The 21,831-nt window shown below is 40.7% G+C and overlaps 2 protein-coding genes across 15 annotated transcripts in view; one reads left to right on the plus strand and one right to left on the minus strand.

The window, feature by feature from the left end:
• camk2b1 (calcium/calmodulin-dependent protein kinase (CaM kinase) II beta 1) overlaps window positions 1-15,441 on the plus strand; it is a 73,469-nt gene extending 58,028 nt beyond the window's left edge. For 5 of the 14 annotated variants that reach the window (XM_053610312.1, XM_053610314.1, XM_053610317.1 and 2 more), the window contains 8 exons: window positions 4,281-4,329; window positions 7,386-7,478; window positions 9,092-9,214; window positions 10,022-10,222; window positions 10,592-10,667; window positions 10,796-10,890; window positions 11,712-11,946; window positions 12,204-15,441. In XM_053610312.1, coding sequence (XP_053466287.1) covers window positions 4,281-4,329; window positions 7,386-7,478; window positions 9,092-9,214; window positions 10,022-10,222; window positions 10,592-10,667; window positions 10,796-10,890; window positions 11,712-11,944 — 870 coding nt within the window. In that variant the 3' untranslated portion in view covers window positions 11,945-11,946; window positions 12,204-15,441. The remainder of the gene's footprint in view (window positions 1-4,280; window positions 4,330-7,385; window positions 7,479-9,091; window positions 9,215-10,021; window positions 10,223-10,591; window positions 10,668-10,795; window positions 10,891-11,711; window positions 11,947-12,203) is intronic. The other 9 variants (XM_053610322.1, XM_053610324.1, XM_053610323.1 and 6 more) reach the window with 2 other exon arrangements.
• Window positions 15,442-15,546: 105 nt separating this feature from the next.
• On the minus strand, window positions 15,547-21,792 carry si:dkey-174n20.1 (uncharacterized protein LOC796174 homolog). Its single transcript, XM_053610327.1, has 4 exons — window positions 21,397-21,792; window positions 19,749-19,991; window positions 18,120-18,422; window positions 15,547-15,978 (listed from the first exon to the last, which is right to left on the minus strand). Exons 1-4 carry the CDS (start codon window positions 21,515-21,517, stop codon window positions 15,719-15,721), a joined length of 927 nt encoding a protein of 308 aa, XP_053466302.1. The 5' UTR covers window positions 21,518-21,792; the 3' UTR covers window positions 15,547-15,718.
• Window positions 21,793-21,831: the final 39 nt, after the last annotated feature.

Consider the following 21,831-nt stretch of genomic DNA (forward strand, 5'->3'; position numbering starts at 1 on the left):
TCATTCAATTCGAGCATGCCTGTTTGAGCCTATTTAAATCACTGTAGTCGCTCGGTGTCTCTAAGCACGCATGTTTGTGAGAGGCTCTTGAATTCTTATGTATGCAGAGGAATCTTGACTGTACATGAGGTGTGTGAGATCAACAGTTGGCAGGAATAAGTATCATGGTGCGTCCTTGCCGAGAGTCTGCGTTCAAATCCGCGAACCGTTTAGAGCGGCCATCTTGTGGTGATGTGTAGAAGTGCACCGTTTCAACCTGCATTGCGACTCTCGTTTGACCTTCCCAAGAAGCTGTCTTCATCATTTTCCCCCACTTTAAACACATCAGGAAAGTTTAGGTTAGTTTGTTACTTCTGTCCTAATTCATTAAAGAGAAGCCACGGATGAGTTTTGTGTGGGAGTGTAGCAGAATATTATCAGAAGAAGTGCCATGGGGAAAAACCCAACATATAAAAGACCCAGAACATTTTGATTAAGCTGTTGAATGTCCTTAGTAACCTCACATATCAGATCAGGGGACACAGTAAAGAGAATGCAGATGGTGTGGATAAAGACGGGCCACTATAGATCCGAGCCAGATGAACAGCACGCAGTTGCATTGGCTTTTACAGTTTACAATTAACCCTTACCAACCATCTCTGGTATAGAATTAACACGCAGACAAAAACCTACCAAGTTTTACACATCGTCCACACGACTAATCCCTCAACAAGTCAAATCAAGCCAGCCAGTAAAATTCAGACGTACAGAAGTTACAGTGCAGCTTCACAACGACCCATTTCTTTCCACAATCTGGAGCCTATGAGGCAGTTTAAATCAGATTTCTTGACTTATTCAATCTGAGCGTAAAAGATTTTACGCAGTCTGATTTTATTTATTTATTTATTTATTTATTATTCGATTCATGCCACGTTTGTATGAGGTTTCAGATCGGATTGTTGGACACGCAATTCATTCAAATTGAATTCGGGGGTCTTTATTTTTTTGTTTCATTGTGCGTTGTTTTTTTAACGTTAGAAATGTGCAACAACAATAAAACTGCATAGAAGCAGGCCAAGAGAGGAGAGGATTTGAGCTTGGAGCAACGGATGGTCTGTCATCTGGAATCTTCTGGAGTGACATCACTATGTTGATGGCTAGTTAACTATTTAATTAAATAAGATTTGCACTGCCGTGCATGTGCAAATATTGAACGCTCAACATAGCCAGTAAACCTCAACTAATGAGTCGTTTGCTTTTGCAAAAAATAATTGGACACCTCAGTTAAATTACACGTTTTAATTTTGTTTGTTAACATCATTTTCAGCAATAGACACCCTAGGCCTGTCTGTACTGGACTGTTTTCATCGCTCCGTGCTCTTGTAGAGAGGTGTGTAGTTTATGAGGATGGGAAAAATGAAAGAGGATTATCTAATCATACCGTCCCAGATACTGACGGCTCAGCTGGCCTATTTTACTGCAGCTTCTAGTGAGTGTCCTTGATGATCACTGCAGCTCGGCCATGACAGAAGCTCCTTTCCTGTCCTCTCAGGTGACCTCCACCTCCTCTCTGCTCTCCTGACATCAATATGTCATTGCCTCTTTCTCTTCCATGCTCTCTTTTCCTCTTTCTTTTTCTTTTTTTTTTTAAACATCTTTTTTTATTTGCTGAGGAAATCTGAAAGGAGGCCAGTGCGTAGTTTAAGCCGCTCTGTTTCTGTTCTTTTACAGCCTGTTTTATTTATCAGTTGGCTTTATAAATGGCCATGGCTATGTTTACACATAAAGGATGTCCTCAATCCTAATGAATTCATTGCAGATCTGAACGGAAATCTCGGTTTACGAGCACGTCATCGTATCAATCTGTCGGGTTTATGCCCACGCGAGGAGCATTGAGCGTGCGAGTCCTGTCAGGAGTGTGCAGGACTGATTAGTTAGCACTAGCTCAGCTCATAAAGAGGTTTTAATCACCTTGCTTGTGTTTACAACAAATCCTGATGTTATAAGCAGACATGCTCCAAGGAAAGAATGCGAATTTGTGTCCTACAGCTTTAAAATATTCGTTGAATAGCTCTTTCTTTAAAAGTCTTTTTAATCGTTTAACATGACACCGGTTCACTTTTTTTTGCAGCTGTGCTGTTGGTCAGAGAATATTTAAGCAATATAGCACAAGCAAGATTGTAGTCGTACTGAATATCAACCGAATCACATTCCTGAAAGTGAGAATTAGGTAAATCGTCAGACTTGGGGCTTTGTATTGTGCTTTCCTGCTGAGATATGCTGAAGTTTGAAGCTGTGCAGCGAATGTGGCCTTTGTATACCCGTTTGCTGTCTGAAATGCACTTTCACCGTGACGGTATTTTCTAGGCAAGATCACAACATAAAGCCACAGTTCCAGAGCAACAAGCTTACACTCGAATCGAGGATTTCTCAGTTCTATGCAAATTGGGTATGAAGTGTGAAAAAGGCAAACGCTGACGATCCCCTGGTGCGATGTGGGTTGTTTCCTGAAACGTCTCACAAGTTTTAGTTGTGCTCAGCCCTCATTCAACAGCTCGGAAATAGTAGAAAAGCCATTACGTACGGTTTCTGATATTTAACAGTGTTCCGAACAGTGGACATCCACATAGAGTACACGCATGAGACGAACTGCAAAGTGACCAGAGCTACTTGGTAATTAATTAGCATACCTCAAATAATACTAAGACTACACACAAAAAAAATGTATATGAAAAATTCATGCATTTGTCCATTTAGACATTCGTACAGATACAGGTCTAGAGTTTATGTTCACATCAGGTGATGTGGTCCTCTGCTGCTGTAGCCCATCCACCTCAAGGTTCAATGTGTTGTACAATGTGAGATGCTTTTCTGCTCAGCACAATGGTAAAGAGTAGAGATCGACCGATATTGATTTTTTTTTTATTACCGATATTTGCATGTTTATGTGCTCAATAACCGATATAACGATAATGAGTCTTTATTAATCACGTATACGTTACAGCACAGTGAAATTCTTTTCTTCGCATACCCCAGTATGTTAGGAAGCTGGGGTCAGAGCGCAGGGTCAGCCACGATACAGCACCCCTGGAGCAGAAAGCGTTAAGGGCCTTGCTCAAGGGCCCAATAGTGGCAGCTTGGAAATACTGGGTCTTGAACCCCCGACCTTCCGATCAGTAACCCAGAGCCTTAACTGTCAAGCCACCAGTGCCCAATATGCAGAACCCATAGTTATTTATTGTTTTACTTCTGTTTTTGACACGATGATGACACCACCACTGAACTGAAGAAACTTTGTCGATTTCACTTCCTCCTTGCATACAAAACAAAACCCTTTTATTTATACACCAATAAACAGAGGGGTCTGAAAGAGTCTAAAAAATAACAAATAAAGTGCACTGTTACTAAAGTGTCTTTTTTTGTTTTTATAAATACTTCGATTAGGTAAGCAGATTATGTGACTCCATGATTTTGTCTCCATTTCTTAGCGCCAAGCTGCTTAAACTACATATAAAGCGTTTATGTAATGCGTCTCATTTAGTACGTTAATGGCTGTTATGTTAAATAAAGTTTATTAATTAAAGTAAAGCAAGTATACTTTATCTGCACACAGATAAAGTTGTTGACTCGGCTTTCCTCAGATTTAGTGCTGCAATATCGCTCATGCGCGCAATTCTCAAAACGCCCATAAGATGGCGCCATTTATCGGTTTTCCGATATTAGAAAACCGATAACCGATTCTGGAAAAATGCTTAAATATCGAGGAAAATATTGGTAAAACCGATAATCGGTCGGTCAGTGGTTATTTGAGTTACTGTAGTTACTGTACTCCCTGTCAGTCTGGCTGTTCTACTCTGTCCTCTCTCATCGACAAGGCATTTCCAGCTGCAGATCTGCAGTTTTGAGTACTCTGACATCTGCAACTGTGCTACAGTAAAATTTGAAGTTATAGACCTTCGTAGCTTAGTCTTTATGAGCAGACCCTATTTATAACATGAAAAATAGTGCTGAGCCTCCAGAGTCATATTCTCTGTGGAGTGTGTAATGTGTTTGTTTAATATCTGTGTGTGTTTGTGTGGAAATATGACAAGCATGTTGCAACTGTTCTAATGAGGTTTGCCATGCATCGGCGGACACTTAATGGTATGTGATCCCTGGAGTTTTGTTCTCGAGATGATAATTTAGGATACATGTGTTTTGCTTTATGAGTGCACGGAGGATAATGTCACCCTCCCACCTCGCTGAAACGAACGCCTGTGATGATTTTTTTTTTAACATGTTTTTTTGTCTTCTTGCCCCAGGAATCATCTGACAGCAGCAATGCCACAGTGGAGGATGAAGACATGAAAGGTGAGAGTAGGAAGGAGCTTGGAGAGGAAAACAGTGCTATACTTAAGTTTAAGGGGAAATACGGACTGTGTGTGTTTTGTGTGTGCGCGCATGTGAGGTTAAAAGTCGCCTTGTAAAACTTTTAATCACGAAATCCAATTCTTATGGTGTGTGGAAAAAAGAGATGGTAATGTGTAAGATTTGTGTGTGTGTGTGTGCGAGAGAGAGATTTAAGGATACATGCTCCATGTTTGGGTTAGTGTGGATAAGTTATTGGTGTGCCAGGAGCAGTAGTGCTGCTTGAATGCTCATTATTCATATAGATGATAAGGATCTGTTGTGTATATCTTCAATGGATGATTATCTATGATAAGATAATTTGTAAATTTACATGTTAATAATGGTTAAGTGTTTTCATAATATGGGTGCTGTCTATTGTTGATAATTGTAGGAGCTTAGATGACGCTTGATTGGACCCCACTGATTACCTGTTTGCTGTTTTTTGCCGTGTATAATCTTTTTTTTTTGGTCTAAATAAGTCTCTACAGGGCTGTCAGATTCCTTTAGAACCGCATTTAAGTGTTTAATTTTGTACTTTAATTAGTTGAGGCTTCCAAGTTACAGTTCTAATGAGTATTAATGAGGTAATCATTTTAGCACAGGGCTTAACTGTGGTGCATAAACCACGGAAAGTGAAAATTACAGAGAGGTTACGTCTTCATTTTAATATAAACACTTAATCCTGTGGGTTTTGTTTTTTTTTATTGTTTACCCGCAGTCAGTTATATATAACCAGGATCCACATAAAACCCACCATCTACAACCCATTCTCATGAAGGAATCATTTTTAGCCCACTAATTTTAAGGCCCCGAGCTAGAGGTCAACCATTAGTGGGTTTTACAGATACCGGGAACTGAGCTGGGGCGTACCGACCTGTCGAAAACAGATCGATCAACCGTAAGTTTTAAAAACTAATACTGAATGAAAACATAACACTCAAAGTAAAATAATCCTGAACTTTATTACAAAAATAAACAGTACTGACTGTACCATGAAAATGTACTGTACTTTTTTAAAAATGAAATAAATATTCATATATTAACTATTAATAAATATTAAAGTCAATAATAGATATACATCCAAACTGATCCAAAAATGTAACACTCCGAATAAATAAAAATCGAGACATCCAAATTGAATCAAAACACTTCAAATAACACAACAAGATTAGTCAGTGATATATTTTTTCCCCTCTAGAGGCCGCTCTCGTACTGTTTAAAGACAGCGGACCCTTCTCATCCGCTCCCACAACGGACGCAGCCGAGAAAAACAAGCAGTGTGGAATTTGCAGATAACCGATAGTTCAAGCAATCGGTTCTCGGTGCCGAGTAAAATCGATCAGTCGGTCGACCTCTACCCCCAAAACACATTTAGGCTTCCTTTTCACAGCATATGTGCACTATATACGGTGTAACATAATGATGTAAAACCTCCATACTGCAGTTTTGTTCAGTAGTGTGACTCAAATAATCGATGTTTTAGAAATAAAATTGTTATAAATGTGTATTGAAACAATGCATAATTAATATATATATATATTTTATATATATATATATATATATATATATATATATATATATATATATATATATATATATATATATATAATGTGTGTGTGTGTATATATATGTATGTGTGTGTATGTATATGTGAAAATTACGGATTCCAAAAGTTTACTCAGCCTTTTGCCTGTATCAAGCAGCTTGATGTTCATTTAGGAAAACGTGTAAGAAATGCATCTTTGACCAGACTTGCGTTGAGACGTCATGTAACGTGTTTTATATAATTCTGGGGCTTTTCTTTTACTGTTGGTGAGAATAAATGTTTCAAGAGACGAGAAATTTCTCATGAATGCGTTGTTCAAGAGCGAGTTTGCGTTAATAGAGAGAAGACGATTGATTGAATGCTTAAGAATATATCTAAACGTACATTGTACAGTTAATACTTCTGTTCAGAGGACAGTTCATGTTTTGTTCTCAGAAACACGGGTCGCAGGTTTTATTGTACGTGTTTATTTTTTGGTATTTTATTCATATATATAGCTGTATAAACTTTATAGCCGCACATGGAAGAATCGTGTAGGCTTGTACATTCACTTACCTGTACACCTGCTCATTCACGCAGTTATTCAATCAGCTGAAGATTGGAAAAAGACCAGACAGTGTTCTTTATTTTTTTGGTTTCGTTGAGCCTGTGCCTACTGTAGCCTCAAAGTCCTCAATGAGGTCTTCTGCTGTTGTAGGCCATCCACCTAAAGGTTTGATTTGTTGTGTGTTCTGAGATGCTTTTCTGCTCACCACAGTTGTAAAGAGTGGTTATTTGAGTTAACATAGCCTTCCTGTGAGCTTGAACTAGTCTGGTCATTCTCCTCTGATCTCTGTCATCAGCAAGGCATTTCCACCCATAGAATTGCTGCTCACTGGATGGTTTTTTTTTGGTTTGTTTTTCACACCATTCTGTGTAAACTCTAGAGACAGAATACCAGGAAAGCAGAGCAGTTTCTGAAATAATCAAACCAGCCCATCTGGCACTAACGAAGTCACTGAGATCATGGTATTTTTCCCTATTCTGAGGTTTGATGTGAACATTAAGTGAAGCTCTTGACCCGTATCTGCATGATTTTATGCACTGTGCTGCTGCCTCATGATTGGCTGATTAGATAATTAGATGAATGTGCAGGTGTACAGGTGTTCCTGTGAAACTGGCTGGGGAGTGTATTTGTTGCTTATATTTTCATGTGGTTGCGTTATCACTGTACATGTATATCCTCAGCTTTGGTGGCCACCATGTTATTGCCCAAAGTTCCTAAACCCCCTCGTGTCTGACAGCCCTGGTCGTCGCTCCGTTACGTTCTTCCATTACAGTATGTCTTCCTTCTGATCTCTCTCATTGAGTGTTTCACATTTCCAGCTCTGGTGGATCTTTACAGTAGATGACTCCACCACTGGTCCAATGTGTCCATGATCTGTCTATTTATATTCTCATCTCTCTGTGTTGCTGGGGGGGTGGGCCACAGGAAAGAGTGTTGATAACAGCTCAGGTCAAACCCAGTCAAACCCCAGCTTCCAGGGAGACCACACAGTTCAGGGTCCTGCCCCTCCTGTCTTCTGTGAGTGACACATTGTCTACTATGACCCCTGACGTTTGGCCTAATTCGACTCCTCATTTTCCCTTGCTAATCTGTCATCCTGTGTGTGTGTGTGTGTGTGTGTGTATGCCCATATTTCTTGAGTCGATCATATGCCTGTGGGTGATAAAATACTGTTAGATACTTAACTTTAACCTTAACTACATTAATCTTCGTTTCTGTAGTAATAATAATAATGATAAGAGTTCAGTCTGCTGAGAGACTACCCAGATAACAGTTTGAAGGGTGTTCCACTGATATTTAAAAATAAAAATAAAAATAAAAAATCAACATGTTGAGAAGTAAACGAAGTCAGATTGTGTGCATTCTAAAGATACAAGGAGTCATGCAGGTTACAGTAGACTGACTGTTTGCTTTTTATTTACTATCCAAATTACCAGTGAACCAGCATGTTCTGACTTTTTAATTAGTATTAGTTTGTATTAGAAACCAGTTCTGTGAAATGGTGTTCGGCGGCTTTAGATGCTTCAGACCCGTTCTACATTAACACATTTATTATCACAACAATCTCAGTTTATTTCTCAACAAGCAATTAAAAAAAAAAATCAGTGGAATTAATTTTTAATGGCTATACCCAATGAAGGGGAATTTGTTACCTGGTTGATCTGGCTGTAACCTGCTTCATAATATTTTTAATATACCAACACTTTTGGGTTTTTTTCTCTCCACATAACTATATAATTATAACAATTTTTGCAGCTGTTCCTTTTATCAACTTTTGAATTGTTCCACCTGAGCCAGATATTTCCCCAATTGATTTCATCATGGCTTCAAAGAGAGTGTGTTGATTCGGGGGGGGGGGGGGGGCATATGCGTCTCCTCCATGTAAAGGTTGCACAGTATATCATTTATCACAATATATTTGGCCTCTCAGGCCTGCATAGTTTATGTACATCTCACGGATTAAAAGCGATATACACTAGATTGCATGTTAAAGCCCAAACTTCTTTGTTCGTCAGATTTCCAAGTCTAACACAATGACACGCCCTGTCTCTCATAAAAATAATAATAATAATTTCCTGCCATCATCATGATTGTTATTATCTACATCTCAAATCGAAACCTCTGATCTTACGTTCAAAAGTATTTCATATTTTAAATATTAAAAGTATTTAATCTAGAAGATCCAGAAGACTAATATGCAAAACGATAGGTTTAAAGGCTTCAAGAGAGGTTTGTAAAATGTAAACACTTAGCAAAATAGTTAACCGGTTAACGTTAGGGCTCAATAACTGCCGCTATCGCAATTGTTCGGACGGATGCGATTTGAGACACAACGATTGTTTAGTCAGTAGGACACACTGTCACATGGTGCTATACTGCCCCCACTGTTTATATATCAGTATTGCACCATGCGGATCATGCATGTATTTGTAGTCGTATTCTTCAGACAAGCAAGAAAGGAACCATTTGATCAGCACTTTGAGTATAAGAGGTTTCTTGTCTGTACTCACCTTTCCACTTCTGTCTCTGTGTCCTCTTGTGTCCTCCATCCCTCACATTGACTCCTCTCTGTTTCTTTCTCTCTGATTTTTTGCCTCCCTCCCCATTCCCTCGTTTCTCGGCCCTCCCAGCTTCCACCAAGCTCTCGGACCTGCTGGGTGTGGTACGCAGGGGCTCAGGCCCTGCGACTGATGGTGAGGGGAGCGCCAGTACCCCCTCCCCCACCCCCCAAACCCCCAACATTCCCTTGCAGAGTAAGTATAAGGATGGCGCTATACTTGACACGTAACTATATACATGTGTGCGCACATGGCTGCTATGCAATCGGCACTGTTTGTGCATTTTTGCATATCTGGAAGATATAGAACAGATGCATCCAATACGAGGCAAGTCAGGGACAAGCACTGCTTGCCTGTGGGATTTCATGCTAACTATTTGAGCAAGCTTATTTGGAGCCATTGAGTCTGCTGCAGCTGTCATGCCTCATGTTATGATTGTAGACAACATGGCTCTGGTGATTTACCTAGTGCCATTGTGAAGCCAAAATTTGACCAAATTGGAAATCTGAAACGTTTTTTTATTTATTTAACTCTTCACTTTATATAAACATAAACAGTATATGGCCACGTCCACTGTATATATGCTGCGCAGCAGGGCATACTCCCACCATCATATAATATACCTTGGTATTGACTCATCATGCATAGCACTCATTTTCACCAATGTGCCAAACGATCATGGGATATATGGGACAGCCATCTTGCGTACACATATGCATAGTTAAAATGAAGTATAACGCCGAGTTAAGAGAGACCGAAATTATAAAGCTAGGCACTCTATCCCTCATGTTATGATTCGATGCCCATTCCATATCAACTATTAAGCTTTTATCAGTCATAACCTGGGCTCTAAATACCCTATTTCTGCTGTTTTAGTCTTTTTCATGTCACACCTAATTCCTTATTACTTAGTCCACTGTCATTCTTTCCATTCATCACTTCTTCCTGTTCCATCCGATATCTTGTTCTTCTAAACGTTTGCTTTATTGCCGAACCGTGCAGTGTCACGTCTGACAGATCTGGTGAGCAGCGTGCGCAAGAGTTCAGTCCCCCAGACCGATGCCGACTCAGCTACACCCAGTCGACCACACACTGCCCCGAACCCTGTTCCTGCTCCAAACCCAATTACTGCCTCATCCCAATTTTCCCAATCCTCCCCTCCTCCCCCACAGCCCTCCTCCAGCCCCCTGCCTGCACTACACTGTGAGTACTTTACGTAGCGACATGCCGTTGTTTGTTGTGAGGCTGTCTGTAATGCTAACAGACTAACATGCGCCTGAGCTGGTTGACTGATTTCTCCAGGATGCTGGAGAAAGTGCGTTGTTCTGAGATATCAGGGATCTGTGACCATTAAGAGTTGCAAAAGTGTGTGAGTGGGAAAGATGGTGTGTTGAAGCATCACGGTTGGCGTGTTGGTGTTTACAGGATCCATGCTTTAAGACGTGAATGTTCTGAAAGGTGATTGACGTCTAGCGCGAAACTCATTGTGTGGCTTCGTGTGTGTGTGAGAATGAGCGAGAGGAAGAACGAGAATGTGTTTCCTGATTTTCCTTGCCTGCTTTTCTTTGACAGCACGCAAACAGGAGATCATTAAAATCACTGAACAGCTTATTGAGGCCATTAACAATGGAGACTTTGAAGCTTATGCGTAAGTCACTAAATATTTTAATAGAATTGTGGGTGTATGATTTCCTTTTTGGGCAGTGCTTTGGTGGATGAATGAGTACATCATTTAAAAAGTCGTTTCTTTTCTTTCTTTTTTGTTTTTTTGTCCAGTAAAATCTGTGATCCTGGTTTGACCTCATTTGAGCCGGAGGCTCTGGGGAACCTGGTGGAGGGCATGGACTTCCACAGATTCTACTTCGACAACTGTGAGTCCACTAAATACTTAAGAAAGTGGGATTTATTATTTATTTTTTTTTTTACATCTAGTTAAGCTATTTGATTTAGCTTAATATTGACATATATGTTTGTCTGGGTTACCTCTGTGTCCAACGTCTCATGAACTACCTCAGGAATAAGACATCCACAGCTTTACTACTACTGACAAATCATTCATAGTAAAGTACCCAAAGTCTGGTGTGTTTTTTAAACAAAAAAAACAATATAGCCATGTACCTAAGGGCTTTATTTATTTATTTATTTTTATTTATTTTTATTTTAAAGTTAATATGTACCCACCAGCTCTGTCAGCCAAAAAATGTCTTCAGCCATTAAAATGATGGCTGTCTTGGGAGATCTCGAGTTCAAATCCCAATGATGCCACAGCTATCTGTCCTCTGAACAGAATCAGGATAGCGTACTCTCTCCCCCGTCAATCAAAGTGACACTAGCCAATCGTGGGCATCTTTGTGCTCATTTATGAGGAGGAGGGCAGATAGTGCTTTATTCTGAATGGGTTATGCTACCTTGTGATGCGGCGTGAGCAGCAGTTTGAAACGAGAGCATGTGTTAACCTTCACTCTGCCCGGTTGGTAGCTGCCGTATGATCGAGGAGAGCTGGCTGGTGGGTGGGAATTGGCAGGTGAATAAATTGGGGAGTAAAATCCAAGGCGGGGTAGGGGACTGGGGGGATGGGTTTCCTACAATCAAGACACGACACAGCTGAATTCAAGCACACCTTAAGATATATAAAAAAAAAGTCTATAATACACTTTGAAATGAAACTCTTTACGTAATTTCTCTCGTCCAGTATTGTCTAAGAACAGCAAGCCCATCCACACCACCATCCTGAACCCTCACGTGCACCTGATCGGTGAAGACGCCGCCTGCATAGCCTACATCCGCTTGACGCAGTACGTGGATGGGCAGGGCCGGCCACGCAGCAGCCAATCAGAGGAGACGAGGGTGTGGCATCGCCGGGACTCCAAGTGGCAGAATGTCCATTTCCACTGCTCGGGAGCTCCTGCCGCTCCACTGCAGTGAAGGTGAGCCACGAAACACTCCAGGGATTTTCCCCTCATACCCTTTTTTCCCCCCACTGAAAAGGTTCCGGTGCTGGTGCAGCTTCAGAGAAACACTTCAGAGAAAATCTTAAGATCCACCCACAATTGTGCTGGTTTATATAAAGTAATACTTTGTTCTTGGATGCAGACCTAGCATTTTATTAAATACTGCAACTGGTCAATATAGTGAACTGTCATGACATGTACGTGTGTGTGTGTGTTTGTTTGTTTGCTTGCAGGGACAGGTTTGGTCTAGCCACGTGCGACAAGAGCGTCCAGCCAGAGAGGGAGAGAGAAAGGAAGGGAGAGGGAGGAAGGAGAGGAAGTCCAGTGTCAGTGCCTGACCCTTCCACACTGGGCTCCGCCCCTTCGCCTGTCAATCACGTCTCTGTGCAATGTCCACCCCTCCCCCTCCCTTGTTCCCCCTCCCACTGTGTTGCCACACCCGTTCTGTGTGCGAACGAGCCGAGTGAGGTGATCTCTGACTGTCCGTGACGCGTCACGCTTTCTCTCTCACTGTCTCAGTGCGGATGGCGAGCCTGTGTGTTCACCCATTTTTAATATTCATATTAATCATTGATATTATTACTGTTGTTTATTAATATGATTACTACACAGAAGCAATCGTGTGTCATTTGTACAGTTCATATTTTGGATGCTAGTGGTTTTTTTTTTTTTATATATATATATAGATAGCATGACACTCGCTGTATCCACGGTGGTTGTTTCTATAGTAACAGAGGTGGCGAGTTGAAGCACAGCGTTTGGTGTGGGATGATTCAAAGCTCGACTACACGTGTGTGTGTGTGTGTGTGTGTGTGCGTGCGTGTTGGGGTAGAGCTAAACAGAGCGATACACAGCGATGTGTTTGGGGTCTTCCAGTCTTTTGTTCTGCCCTTTGAAACAATGCGATAATTCGCCGTAGCTTCTGAATCAGCTCTTCTGCCTTTTGTAACTTTAGGCGGATCAATTCAATCAGACTTCGCTGCGACCTAACGTAAAGACTCATGACTAAGGAACATCACTAAAGAATCTCTGTGCTTACTTATCGTTGCGTACTTAAACCTGATCTCAGCAGCTCTGACACTGACTGCAATATCAGTATTAAAACAGCCCATCAAACGTTTCTCCATACTCAGCTGAACACATTACTGAACTGTATTAAAGACTGTGTGTGTGTACATTATAAGCCATAATCCAGCTAAAGGTGCTACATATCAGTCTAGCCTGCATCTGCATGCCCTGGTCTTGTCCTAACGGCACAAACAGCACATACATGGGTTCCTAATATCGGCTAAAAGCTGATGCTAAAAAACCGATTTATAATTAAGGCCTATTAGGTGAGGCAGGATGTAGCAAAACCCTTGAGGCTGTGAGTGAAGATCTGAATTTTCATTTGAAAACTGTGTGGGGGTTTTTTTTTCTTTTTTTTTTTCCTTTATCATTTCTAATTTTGTCACAAGGATTGGATGTTATCCTGTTGTGTTTAACTATAAGTGTATATCTTAAGGTTAAGGTTAAATAAGGTTAAGGATAAAAATATAGCTCTCTCACTATATATAAAACATGACTTTTTGTTTTTCTTTTCGAAGGATTGTGTTTGTACATGAAAGAAAGTTGCTACGCTGGAAGAGAAGGGATGATCTGAGTCTAAGGTATTGTTAAGTGACAAACTTATCAAAGAGATACGTACGTCAGGGAAATTTTTGTAATACGAGGAGTTTGAAAGTTCGATTCTCTTTACATGAAGTGTACTTAAGAAAGATAACGTATACCACGTCCAGAAGAGCCGGGCCGTACGCCGGCGTTAGTCGGCTTTCGAGTTGCAGCTGAGCGCGAGGGATTCAAATATGAGAGAAGCCTAACGATCAGGCGAACGAGAGACCCTTTTGTCCTTGAAACGAGGCTGTTTCAGAGGCTTATTCATCGTTTGTGTCCTCAGGTCGTATTTATTTATTTATGTATTTATTTATTTAAGTATTTTATCTACATTTTTTTTTTGGTCATGCTTTTTAACTTCTGTCCTTTTGTACAGCCTTTTTTTTTCCACTCACGAGCGAATTTTATTGTCATTGTTTTACAGTGTAGTGACAATATCAGGCTTTAGTGAATATTGTTATTAATCTTTGAGCTTTTACAGCTTTGATGGGCACTTTTATTTTCCTTGAAGCCCCTTTTACAGATCCTACAGTGAATCATTTAAAAAGGAGTCGTATTTGTGAACTGGAGCGACCCCATAAGACAATCAGGATGGGTATCTGTTTTGGCTCTAGTGCTGTGCTTCGGGCCGGGTGTATTTTAGAGTTAATTCTCTGTGGATCCCTTTTGTGTCCCACTCTGGATGGCTCATCTCGTCTCTTGTCTTGACACAAAGTGATATGAGACTAGTACATATGTTTATATATGTGTGCTATAAAAAAAAAAAAAATACCCCCACAAGGTCACTCCGTGAATATTATTTCAAAAAAAAAAAAACATAACTAAACAGCATGTAAAATGTACTAATGTTCTTCTTTAATGTGTGTTTACCATTGAAAATAATCATGTAAAATAAGTGATGCACATTATTACTATTAAACAGGACACACAGTATTAAAGCGGCAGTTTACTAGCGTTTTAGCCGGACTTTCTTTGCATGACAAGTCACTCAAACAAGAAGTTTGGTGTTCCTTCTCTTTCTTCTTTCTTTTTTTTGGGGGTTATTTTCATTTTCTATTGAATGCTGGTTATTTAAACCTTTCTCTTATCTATTTTCCAAGCTTTGTAAGTGCATAAAAATATTTTTGTCTCGAGATGAATATTATGTAAACGAAAAAGGTGTAATAAACACTGAAATCAAGATTCTAAAATCGGTGATAATATTTCAAGGCATGCTTTTTTTTTTTTTTTTGTATTCAAGCTCCTTGTCGTCAGTGCAGGTGGCTGATGTGATGTCTGAATGAACAGGAACCGAACGGAGGATTTGGATTCGCGTTCAGCATGAATAATTGCGTTACTCTGTTGGATAGACACTGAAGTAATTATAGTGATTGTGCTTAATACACTTAGACCTGTGGAGTGAAATCCCAGTTGCTCTTATTCATCAGGGAAGTGGAGATGTAGACGTACTTGCTTTCAGGATGCTCGTAAGAGTCATCAGTTACGAAACAGTGGAGAAGTTGAATCTGATGTGAATGATGTAGTAATATTACCTGCACTGATAACGCAAACCACTCGACTCGGTTGTTTTAGTACCGTATCGTTTCACTCCGTTCCTAATTCCCTGCTGTTCTTCCGTTTCACCTAGTTACTCTGAAGTTGAAGTCTTCACGGTAGCCCGCTGTCTGTTTTGGGTTCCTGTATAAGATATTATACTCTTTTATTTCTCTGATTATTCTTACTCTTATTGTTGCTCTGTTCTCAAACTTGCTATGTGTTACCTGACTTAAGGAAATGTGTTCAAGTGTTCGAAATAAAAATGAAGATTTAAATACTAAAGGATTCTGTGGATGGTTCTTCTATTATTTTGTTTATCTATTTATTATTATTATTATTATAATTGCAACTAATGTTTGATCAGGAAAAAAACAGACTATGGTAATGTCTCGTTAATGAAGTATTTATTTTAGCAAGGTCAAGCTTCACACAAGACACAAGTCACATCTGTAGTGAACGCTTAAGAAAATTAAATTTAATTACACACATACTTCATAAATAATCATTTATTTAAAAGCAAAAAAAAAATTCCAATATGCGGATAATTATGCTGCAGCTCTTAGGCAAGTTTGACCAACCTCTCACTAGCTTCCCAGAGTTTTTTGGCCACACCGCTGTCCTTGGCGTAAGGTTTTAACGAGGCGGGTCTGCAGTCGCTGAAGTAACCCCCGTTGTGAGCCGTGACCTCGTCTGCTACGGCACAGTGCACGACCGTCTGCGCCCCGGCCTCGCACGGCACAAAAAGCATAAACGTGACCACCTTCATGAGCAGCTGGTACAGGAAGGAGTAGTGGCACGTCCAGTTACTCTGCACGTAACCTGAAACGAGGACAAGAGGGAAGATGAAGCACACAGCTGCTGTGCTGTCAGACTGCTGCTCCTGCCTTTGTATTTAAAAAGAGTGTTTCAGCACAGGTACCAAATGTTTTTGTGTGTGTGTGTGTATATATATATATAATTTTATATATATATATCTCACAGACACACACACACGTATATACAGTGAGGGAAAAAAGTATTTGATCCCCTGCTGATTTTGTATGTTTACCCACTGACAAAGAAATGATCAGTCTATAACTTTAATGGTAGATTTATTTGAACAGTGAGAGACAGAATAACAACAAAAAAATCCAGAAAAACGCACATCAAAAATGTTATAAATTGATTTGCATTTTAATGAGGGAAATAAGTATTTGACCCCTCTGCAACACATGACTTAGTACTTGGTTTAAAAACCCTTGTTGGCAATCACAGAGGTCAGACGTTTCTTGTAGTTGGCCACCAGGTTTGCACACATCTCAGGAGGGATTTTGTCCCACTCGTCTTTGCAGATCTTCTCCAAATCATTAAGGTTTCGAGGCTGACGTTTGGCAACTCGAACCTTCAGCTCTCTCCACAGATTTTCTATGGGATTAAGGTCTGGAGACTGCCTAGGTCACTCCAGGACCTTAATGTGCTTCTTCCCGAGCCACTCCTTTGTTGCCTTGGCCATGTGTTTTGGGTCATTGTCATGCTGGAATATCCATCCACGACCCATTTTCAATGCCCTGGCTGAGGGAAGGAGGTTTTCACCCAAGATTTGACGGTACATGGCCCCGTCCATCGTCCCTTTGATGCGGTGAAGTTGTCCTGTCCCCTTAGCAGAAAAAAAACCCCAAAGCATAATGTTTCCACCTCCATGTTTGACGGTGGGGATGGTGTTCCAGGGGTCATAGGCAGCATTCCTCCTCCTCCAAACACGGCGAGTTGAGTTGATGCCAAAGAGCTCCATTTTGGTCTCATCTGACCTCAACGCTTTCACCCAGTTGTCCTCAGAATCATTCAGATGTTCATTGGCAAACTTCAGACGGGCATGTATATGTGTTTTCTTGAGCAGCGGACCTTGCGCGCGCTGCAGGATTTCAGTCCTTCACGGCGTAGTGTGTTACCAATTGTTTTCTTGGTGACTATGGTCCCAGCTGCCTTGAGATCATTGACAAGATCCTCCCGTGTAGTTCTGGGCTGATTCCTCACTGTTCTCATGATCAATGCAACTCCACGAGGTGAGATCTTGCATGGAGCCCCAGGCCGAGGGAGATTGACAGTTCTTTTGTGCTTCTTCCATTTGCAAATAATCGCACCAACTGTTGTCCCCTTCTCACCAGTATGCTTGGCAATGGTCTTGTAGCCCATTCCAGACTTGTGTAGGTCTACAGTCTTGTCCCTGACATCCTTGGAGAGCTCTTTGGTCTTGGCCATGGTGGAGAGTTTGGAATATGACTGATTGATTGCTTCTGTGGACAGGTGTCTTTTATACAGGTAACAAACTGATATTAGGAGCACTCCTTTTAAGAGTGTGCTCCTAATCTCAGCTCGTTACCTGTATAAAAGACACCTGGGAGCCAGAAATCTTTCTGATTGAGAGGGGGTCAAATACTTTTTTCCCTCATTAAAATGCAAATTAATTTATCAAATTTTTGACATGCGTTTTTCTGGATTTTTTTGTTGTTATTCTGTCTCTCACTGTTCAAATACAACTACCATTAAAATTATAGACTGATCATTTCTTTGTCAGTGGGCAAACGTACAAAATCAGCAGGGGATCAAATACTTTTTTCCCTCACTGTACGCACACGTTTCTCTATAAGTAAACATGAACCAATCATGCATCAGTAAAACTGCAAAAAAAAAAAAAAAGAGTCTGATTTGCTCTGGTTCTGAGGTAGCAACATCTACAGTTTCACCATAGCGTTTATGATATTTGACCCATTTCCGCTGCGATAGGAGATATATATTATACACGCTGTACAGTTCATTACTCGAGATTTTTTTTTTAAGAGAGAGCACAGAACAGCTTCTGTACCGAATTATTCATACAATTAAATTTGCTCATTCTCTTGAAGGGTGCCAGTAATTCAGCACAGGAGTGGACTATATTTAACAGAAGTGTGAATGTTTTTCTGTGTGTTTATTCATATCACCAGGATGCACAGCGTAGGCAGTCACTCCTTTGCCCTCCGTGATGCGAGCCAGCTCCTGGGTGAAGTAGATATTGGCCAGTTTGCTGCGGCAGTAGGTGAAGAAAGGAAACAGGTTGTAGTTAAGATCCTGGAAGTCCAGTCTCTGGTACTTGTAGCTGGAGCAGGTGAGGGTGATGATGCGGCTCGGCGTGCTCTCCTTAAGCCGTGGCAGAAGAAGATTGGTTAGGAGGAAGTGACCCAGGTGATTTACGCCAAAGCACATGGAAAAATCATCGTCGGTCCAGTCCAGGACACTGGGAACACCTGGAGAAAGCGAAGAAAACAGGATAGTTCAGGACTAGAACACAGCTTCTTGTACAGTACACTTACCAACACTCATCAGCTTGTATTAACACTCTGTGGAAAATCTAAAACATGCTATAAAGCTGTATTTGGTCACATGTGAAATGGGTGGGTGCGTCTCAATCAGCTGCGTAAGTAGTGAATGTGGACCCTGGCTCCCTGGCTCCCTACACACTGATGACCGTACTCGCATTGGAAAATGTCACTGCTGGCATGTCTCAACAACAGGCACGACCGAGATCTTTGACATTATATTTCATACAAATTTCTTAGCTTAATCACATGGTTCAAGCAGGATCGTAGCCTAGCTAGTGGATTTTTTTAAAATCATTAAACACTTAAAAGTCGCTAAACTCAACCAAACCATATATAGAACATCAAATAACGTTAAAAATAACTAATGTAAGTAATCATTTTAGAGCTACAACAATAATAACAAGCTACTTACATTTGTAGACGGAGTTGGCCAAGAGAACGTACAGCATTTTTTTCCAAGCTGAAAGGCTTCAGAAAATATGCCGTCATTTCCAGTAAGGGAACATGGTGAGCATCGATGCGAGCGCCCTGGTTTTTGCGGTGCATTGTGGGATATTTTAGGGAGCAAACGTTCCAGCTCACTGGGAGGATTCTTTAAAATGGCCGACTCGCTGATCAGCGCCCTGACTGCTGAACCACTGAGCTGATTGACACGCATCCAGTGTTTACTAGGTGTTTATTTAGCGCTCTTGCTGTGGCATTGTCAGAAAACTCACAATCTTACTCCAATACAGAAAAAGTCCAATAAGATTCGTTTTCGCTTGAGCGCTTGGAAATGTAAGACAATATGTTGTTTACACAAGTGACATGTTTTTCATTCGTATTTCTATTCCTGTGGGTTGAATTTGAGAAACTGATGATCAACAAAGACGTGTTTAATCAATGCTACTGGATTCTACTGAAGTTCTGCCTGTATAAATTTATATCAGCTGACTTGTTGGACATATATTTTAGCTCCTGAAATTCTACATTAGTAACAAACGTTCACACTGATCATGCCCGAACAGTGTTATTCCAAAAGACAGACGTAAAGGGTTCTCTTAAAACATGCTGTATGTCCTGTTGTTTAAAGAAGCAGTTTGTAATATTTTAGAGCAGCCATCTGCTGCCTGGAAGATGAACTGCAAGCACTAAAAATCTTTCCTTTTCACACCAGCTGACTCCAAGTCCTCCGATAAGATTCCATACGCCTGCGAGTTGCTCAGTGTGGTGGGAATAATTACAACTACACATCAAATCCACTGTCCTTACCTGCATTATTGATGAGAACATCCAGCCTCTTCTCCTTCTGCAGGAAGTTCTTGCAGAACTCTCGGATGGACCTCATGTTGGCCAGGTCCACCTCCATGAAGAGTACGTTCATGTTGCGGCTCCTGTTCTTGATCTCCCGTACGGCCTTCGAGGCTCGGTCTTCATCCCTGCAGGCGATGATAACTCGGGCTCCTCGCAGGGCCAAAGCCACAGCTGTCTCTTTGCCGACGCCAGAGTTACCGCCTGAAAACGAAAAACAAACCGAGATCGACGGAGTTACATTAATAAACCTCAGTGAAATTAAGTAATGTATCTTTACTGAGTATTTAACATGCTCAAACACGAATAAATCACAGCTTCCCTGTTTGAAAAAAACAAACCAACCATAAAATAAAATTCTAATGGTTTCCACTACAAATACCATTACAAACTATCAAGATGACCATTAAAACCATTACCATTATCGGTCCCTAATGGTATCCACTAGACATATCATGCCACCAATAGAAGGCAACAAATTACCAGTAGAGACCCACAGGGACCAGTACAGTTTCCATTAAAACCAATACATTTCCCATTATAACCATTACACATTCTATGAGGGTTTGGAAATGATCAATTTTTCCTCTGTACTGGTTTGAGAGAGTCCTTCAGGGCCACACACTGCCTCGCGATTCTAGGAAAGAATCATTTTTAATATCAAAATGTTTGTCCTATTGTAATTAAAATTCTTAACCACAATGGCTGGGTTTAAAACAACTCCTCGGTGAAAGTGCAGTGCACTACACCGCGCGCGAGCCTCAGTAGCTGCGTTTACATGGACAACAATAATCCACTCTTAATCCGATTAAGACCATACTCTAATTAAGAAACTACCATGTAAACAGCAATTTTTACTTACCTTAATCTAATTAAGGTCATAATCGAAGTAAGCAATAATCTAATTAAGACAGGTGGAGTACTCCTGTTTTAGTCGCATTATAGACGTGTATTACAGACATGTAAACACCTTAATCACATGATGAGCGTCATGTGGGAGTTTTCACTGCATTTTGTGACAGGACACGATCACACACGGCAGCGCAACTGTTTTACGGCGAACAAGAGAGTTCGGCTGCGTCCCAAATCGCATACTTTCCTACTATAGGCCTGTAGTGGGGAAAAATACATACGTCTCGGCTACTATATAGACGTTAACTACGCGATTTGGGACACACCCATTGGCTTCAAGCAGTTGTCTGTTTGCACGTACAGCATGACAAATAATTAACTGCACTTAAAGCGTTCGTAAAAAATTAAATAAAAACACCCAAAACTGTATACGGTTCCATAACAAAGACGAACTTTATGTTGATACGTGAAATTCTGGAGGGCGTGGCGCGGTGACGTAATGACGTGTGCTGTTAATCTAATTATGATCTATAACATGTAAAACGGGAACATGACTGGAGTATTCTAAAAGCGACTCATGTAAACACCTTAATCACATTATTATCTTACTCAGATTAATCTCAATAATTAGATTAATGTTGTCCATGTAAACGTAGTCAGTGTTTCATCCCATATGTAGTGCGCGAATACAGGACGCAGGCAATCATTTGAAATCCGCCCATTTGTTTAGCGGTCCTAATGTCATTTATCAGCTTACCAGTTATAACAACAGTTTTTCCATCCAGTCTTTTTACATCCATGCAGTACCTTCTGCGCTTCATCCATTTCATGACCAGGAAAGACAAAAGTGCAGCGAGAACTGTATACAAAAGATGCATTTTCTTTTGCTAACTGGCTAGCTATCTAAACGCCTAGGCACTAACGTTAGCTAACAGCTAGCTGGACACATTAGTTCACGAAACGCTTTATTTTCACCTATCCATACACAATGGATAATAACTCACTATGACTAGCTAGCTTCCCGGTTTTAGCTCATATCGTAACAGCATCCCAAGCAGTACGGTAAAAGACGCCAGAGAGCTGTAACGACACAACCCAGCAGCAGCAGCAGAGTAATTGTTGGCCTCCATCTAAAAAAAAAACACCTTCTTACACTACGTAGTGCGTAGGGTCCAGTTATTCCACACTTCAC

Source organism: Ictalurus furcatus, chromosome 22 (genome assembly GCF_023375685.1).
Source record: "Ictalurus furcatus strain D&B chromosome 22, Billie_1.0, whole genome shotgun sequence".
Classification (NCBI taxonomy): Eukaryota; Metazoa; Chordata; class Actinopteri; order Siluriformes; family Ictaluridae; genus Ictalurus; species Ictalurus furcatus.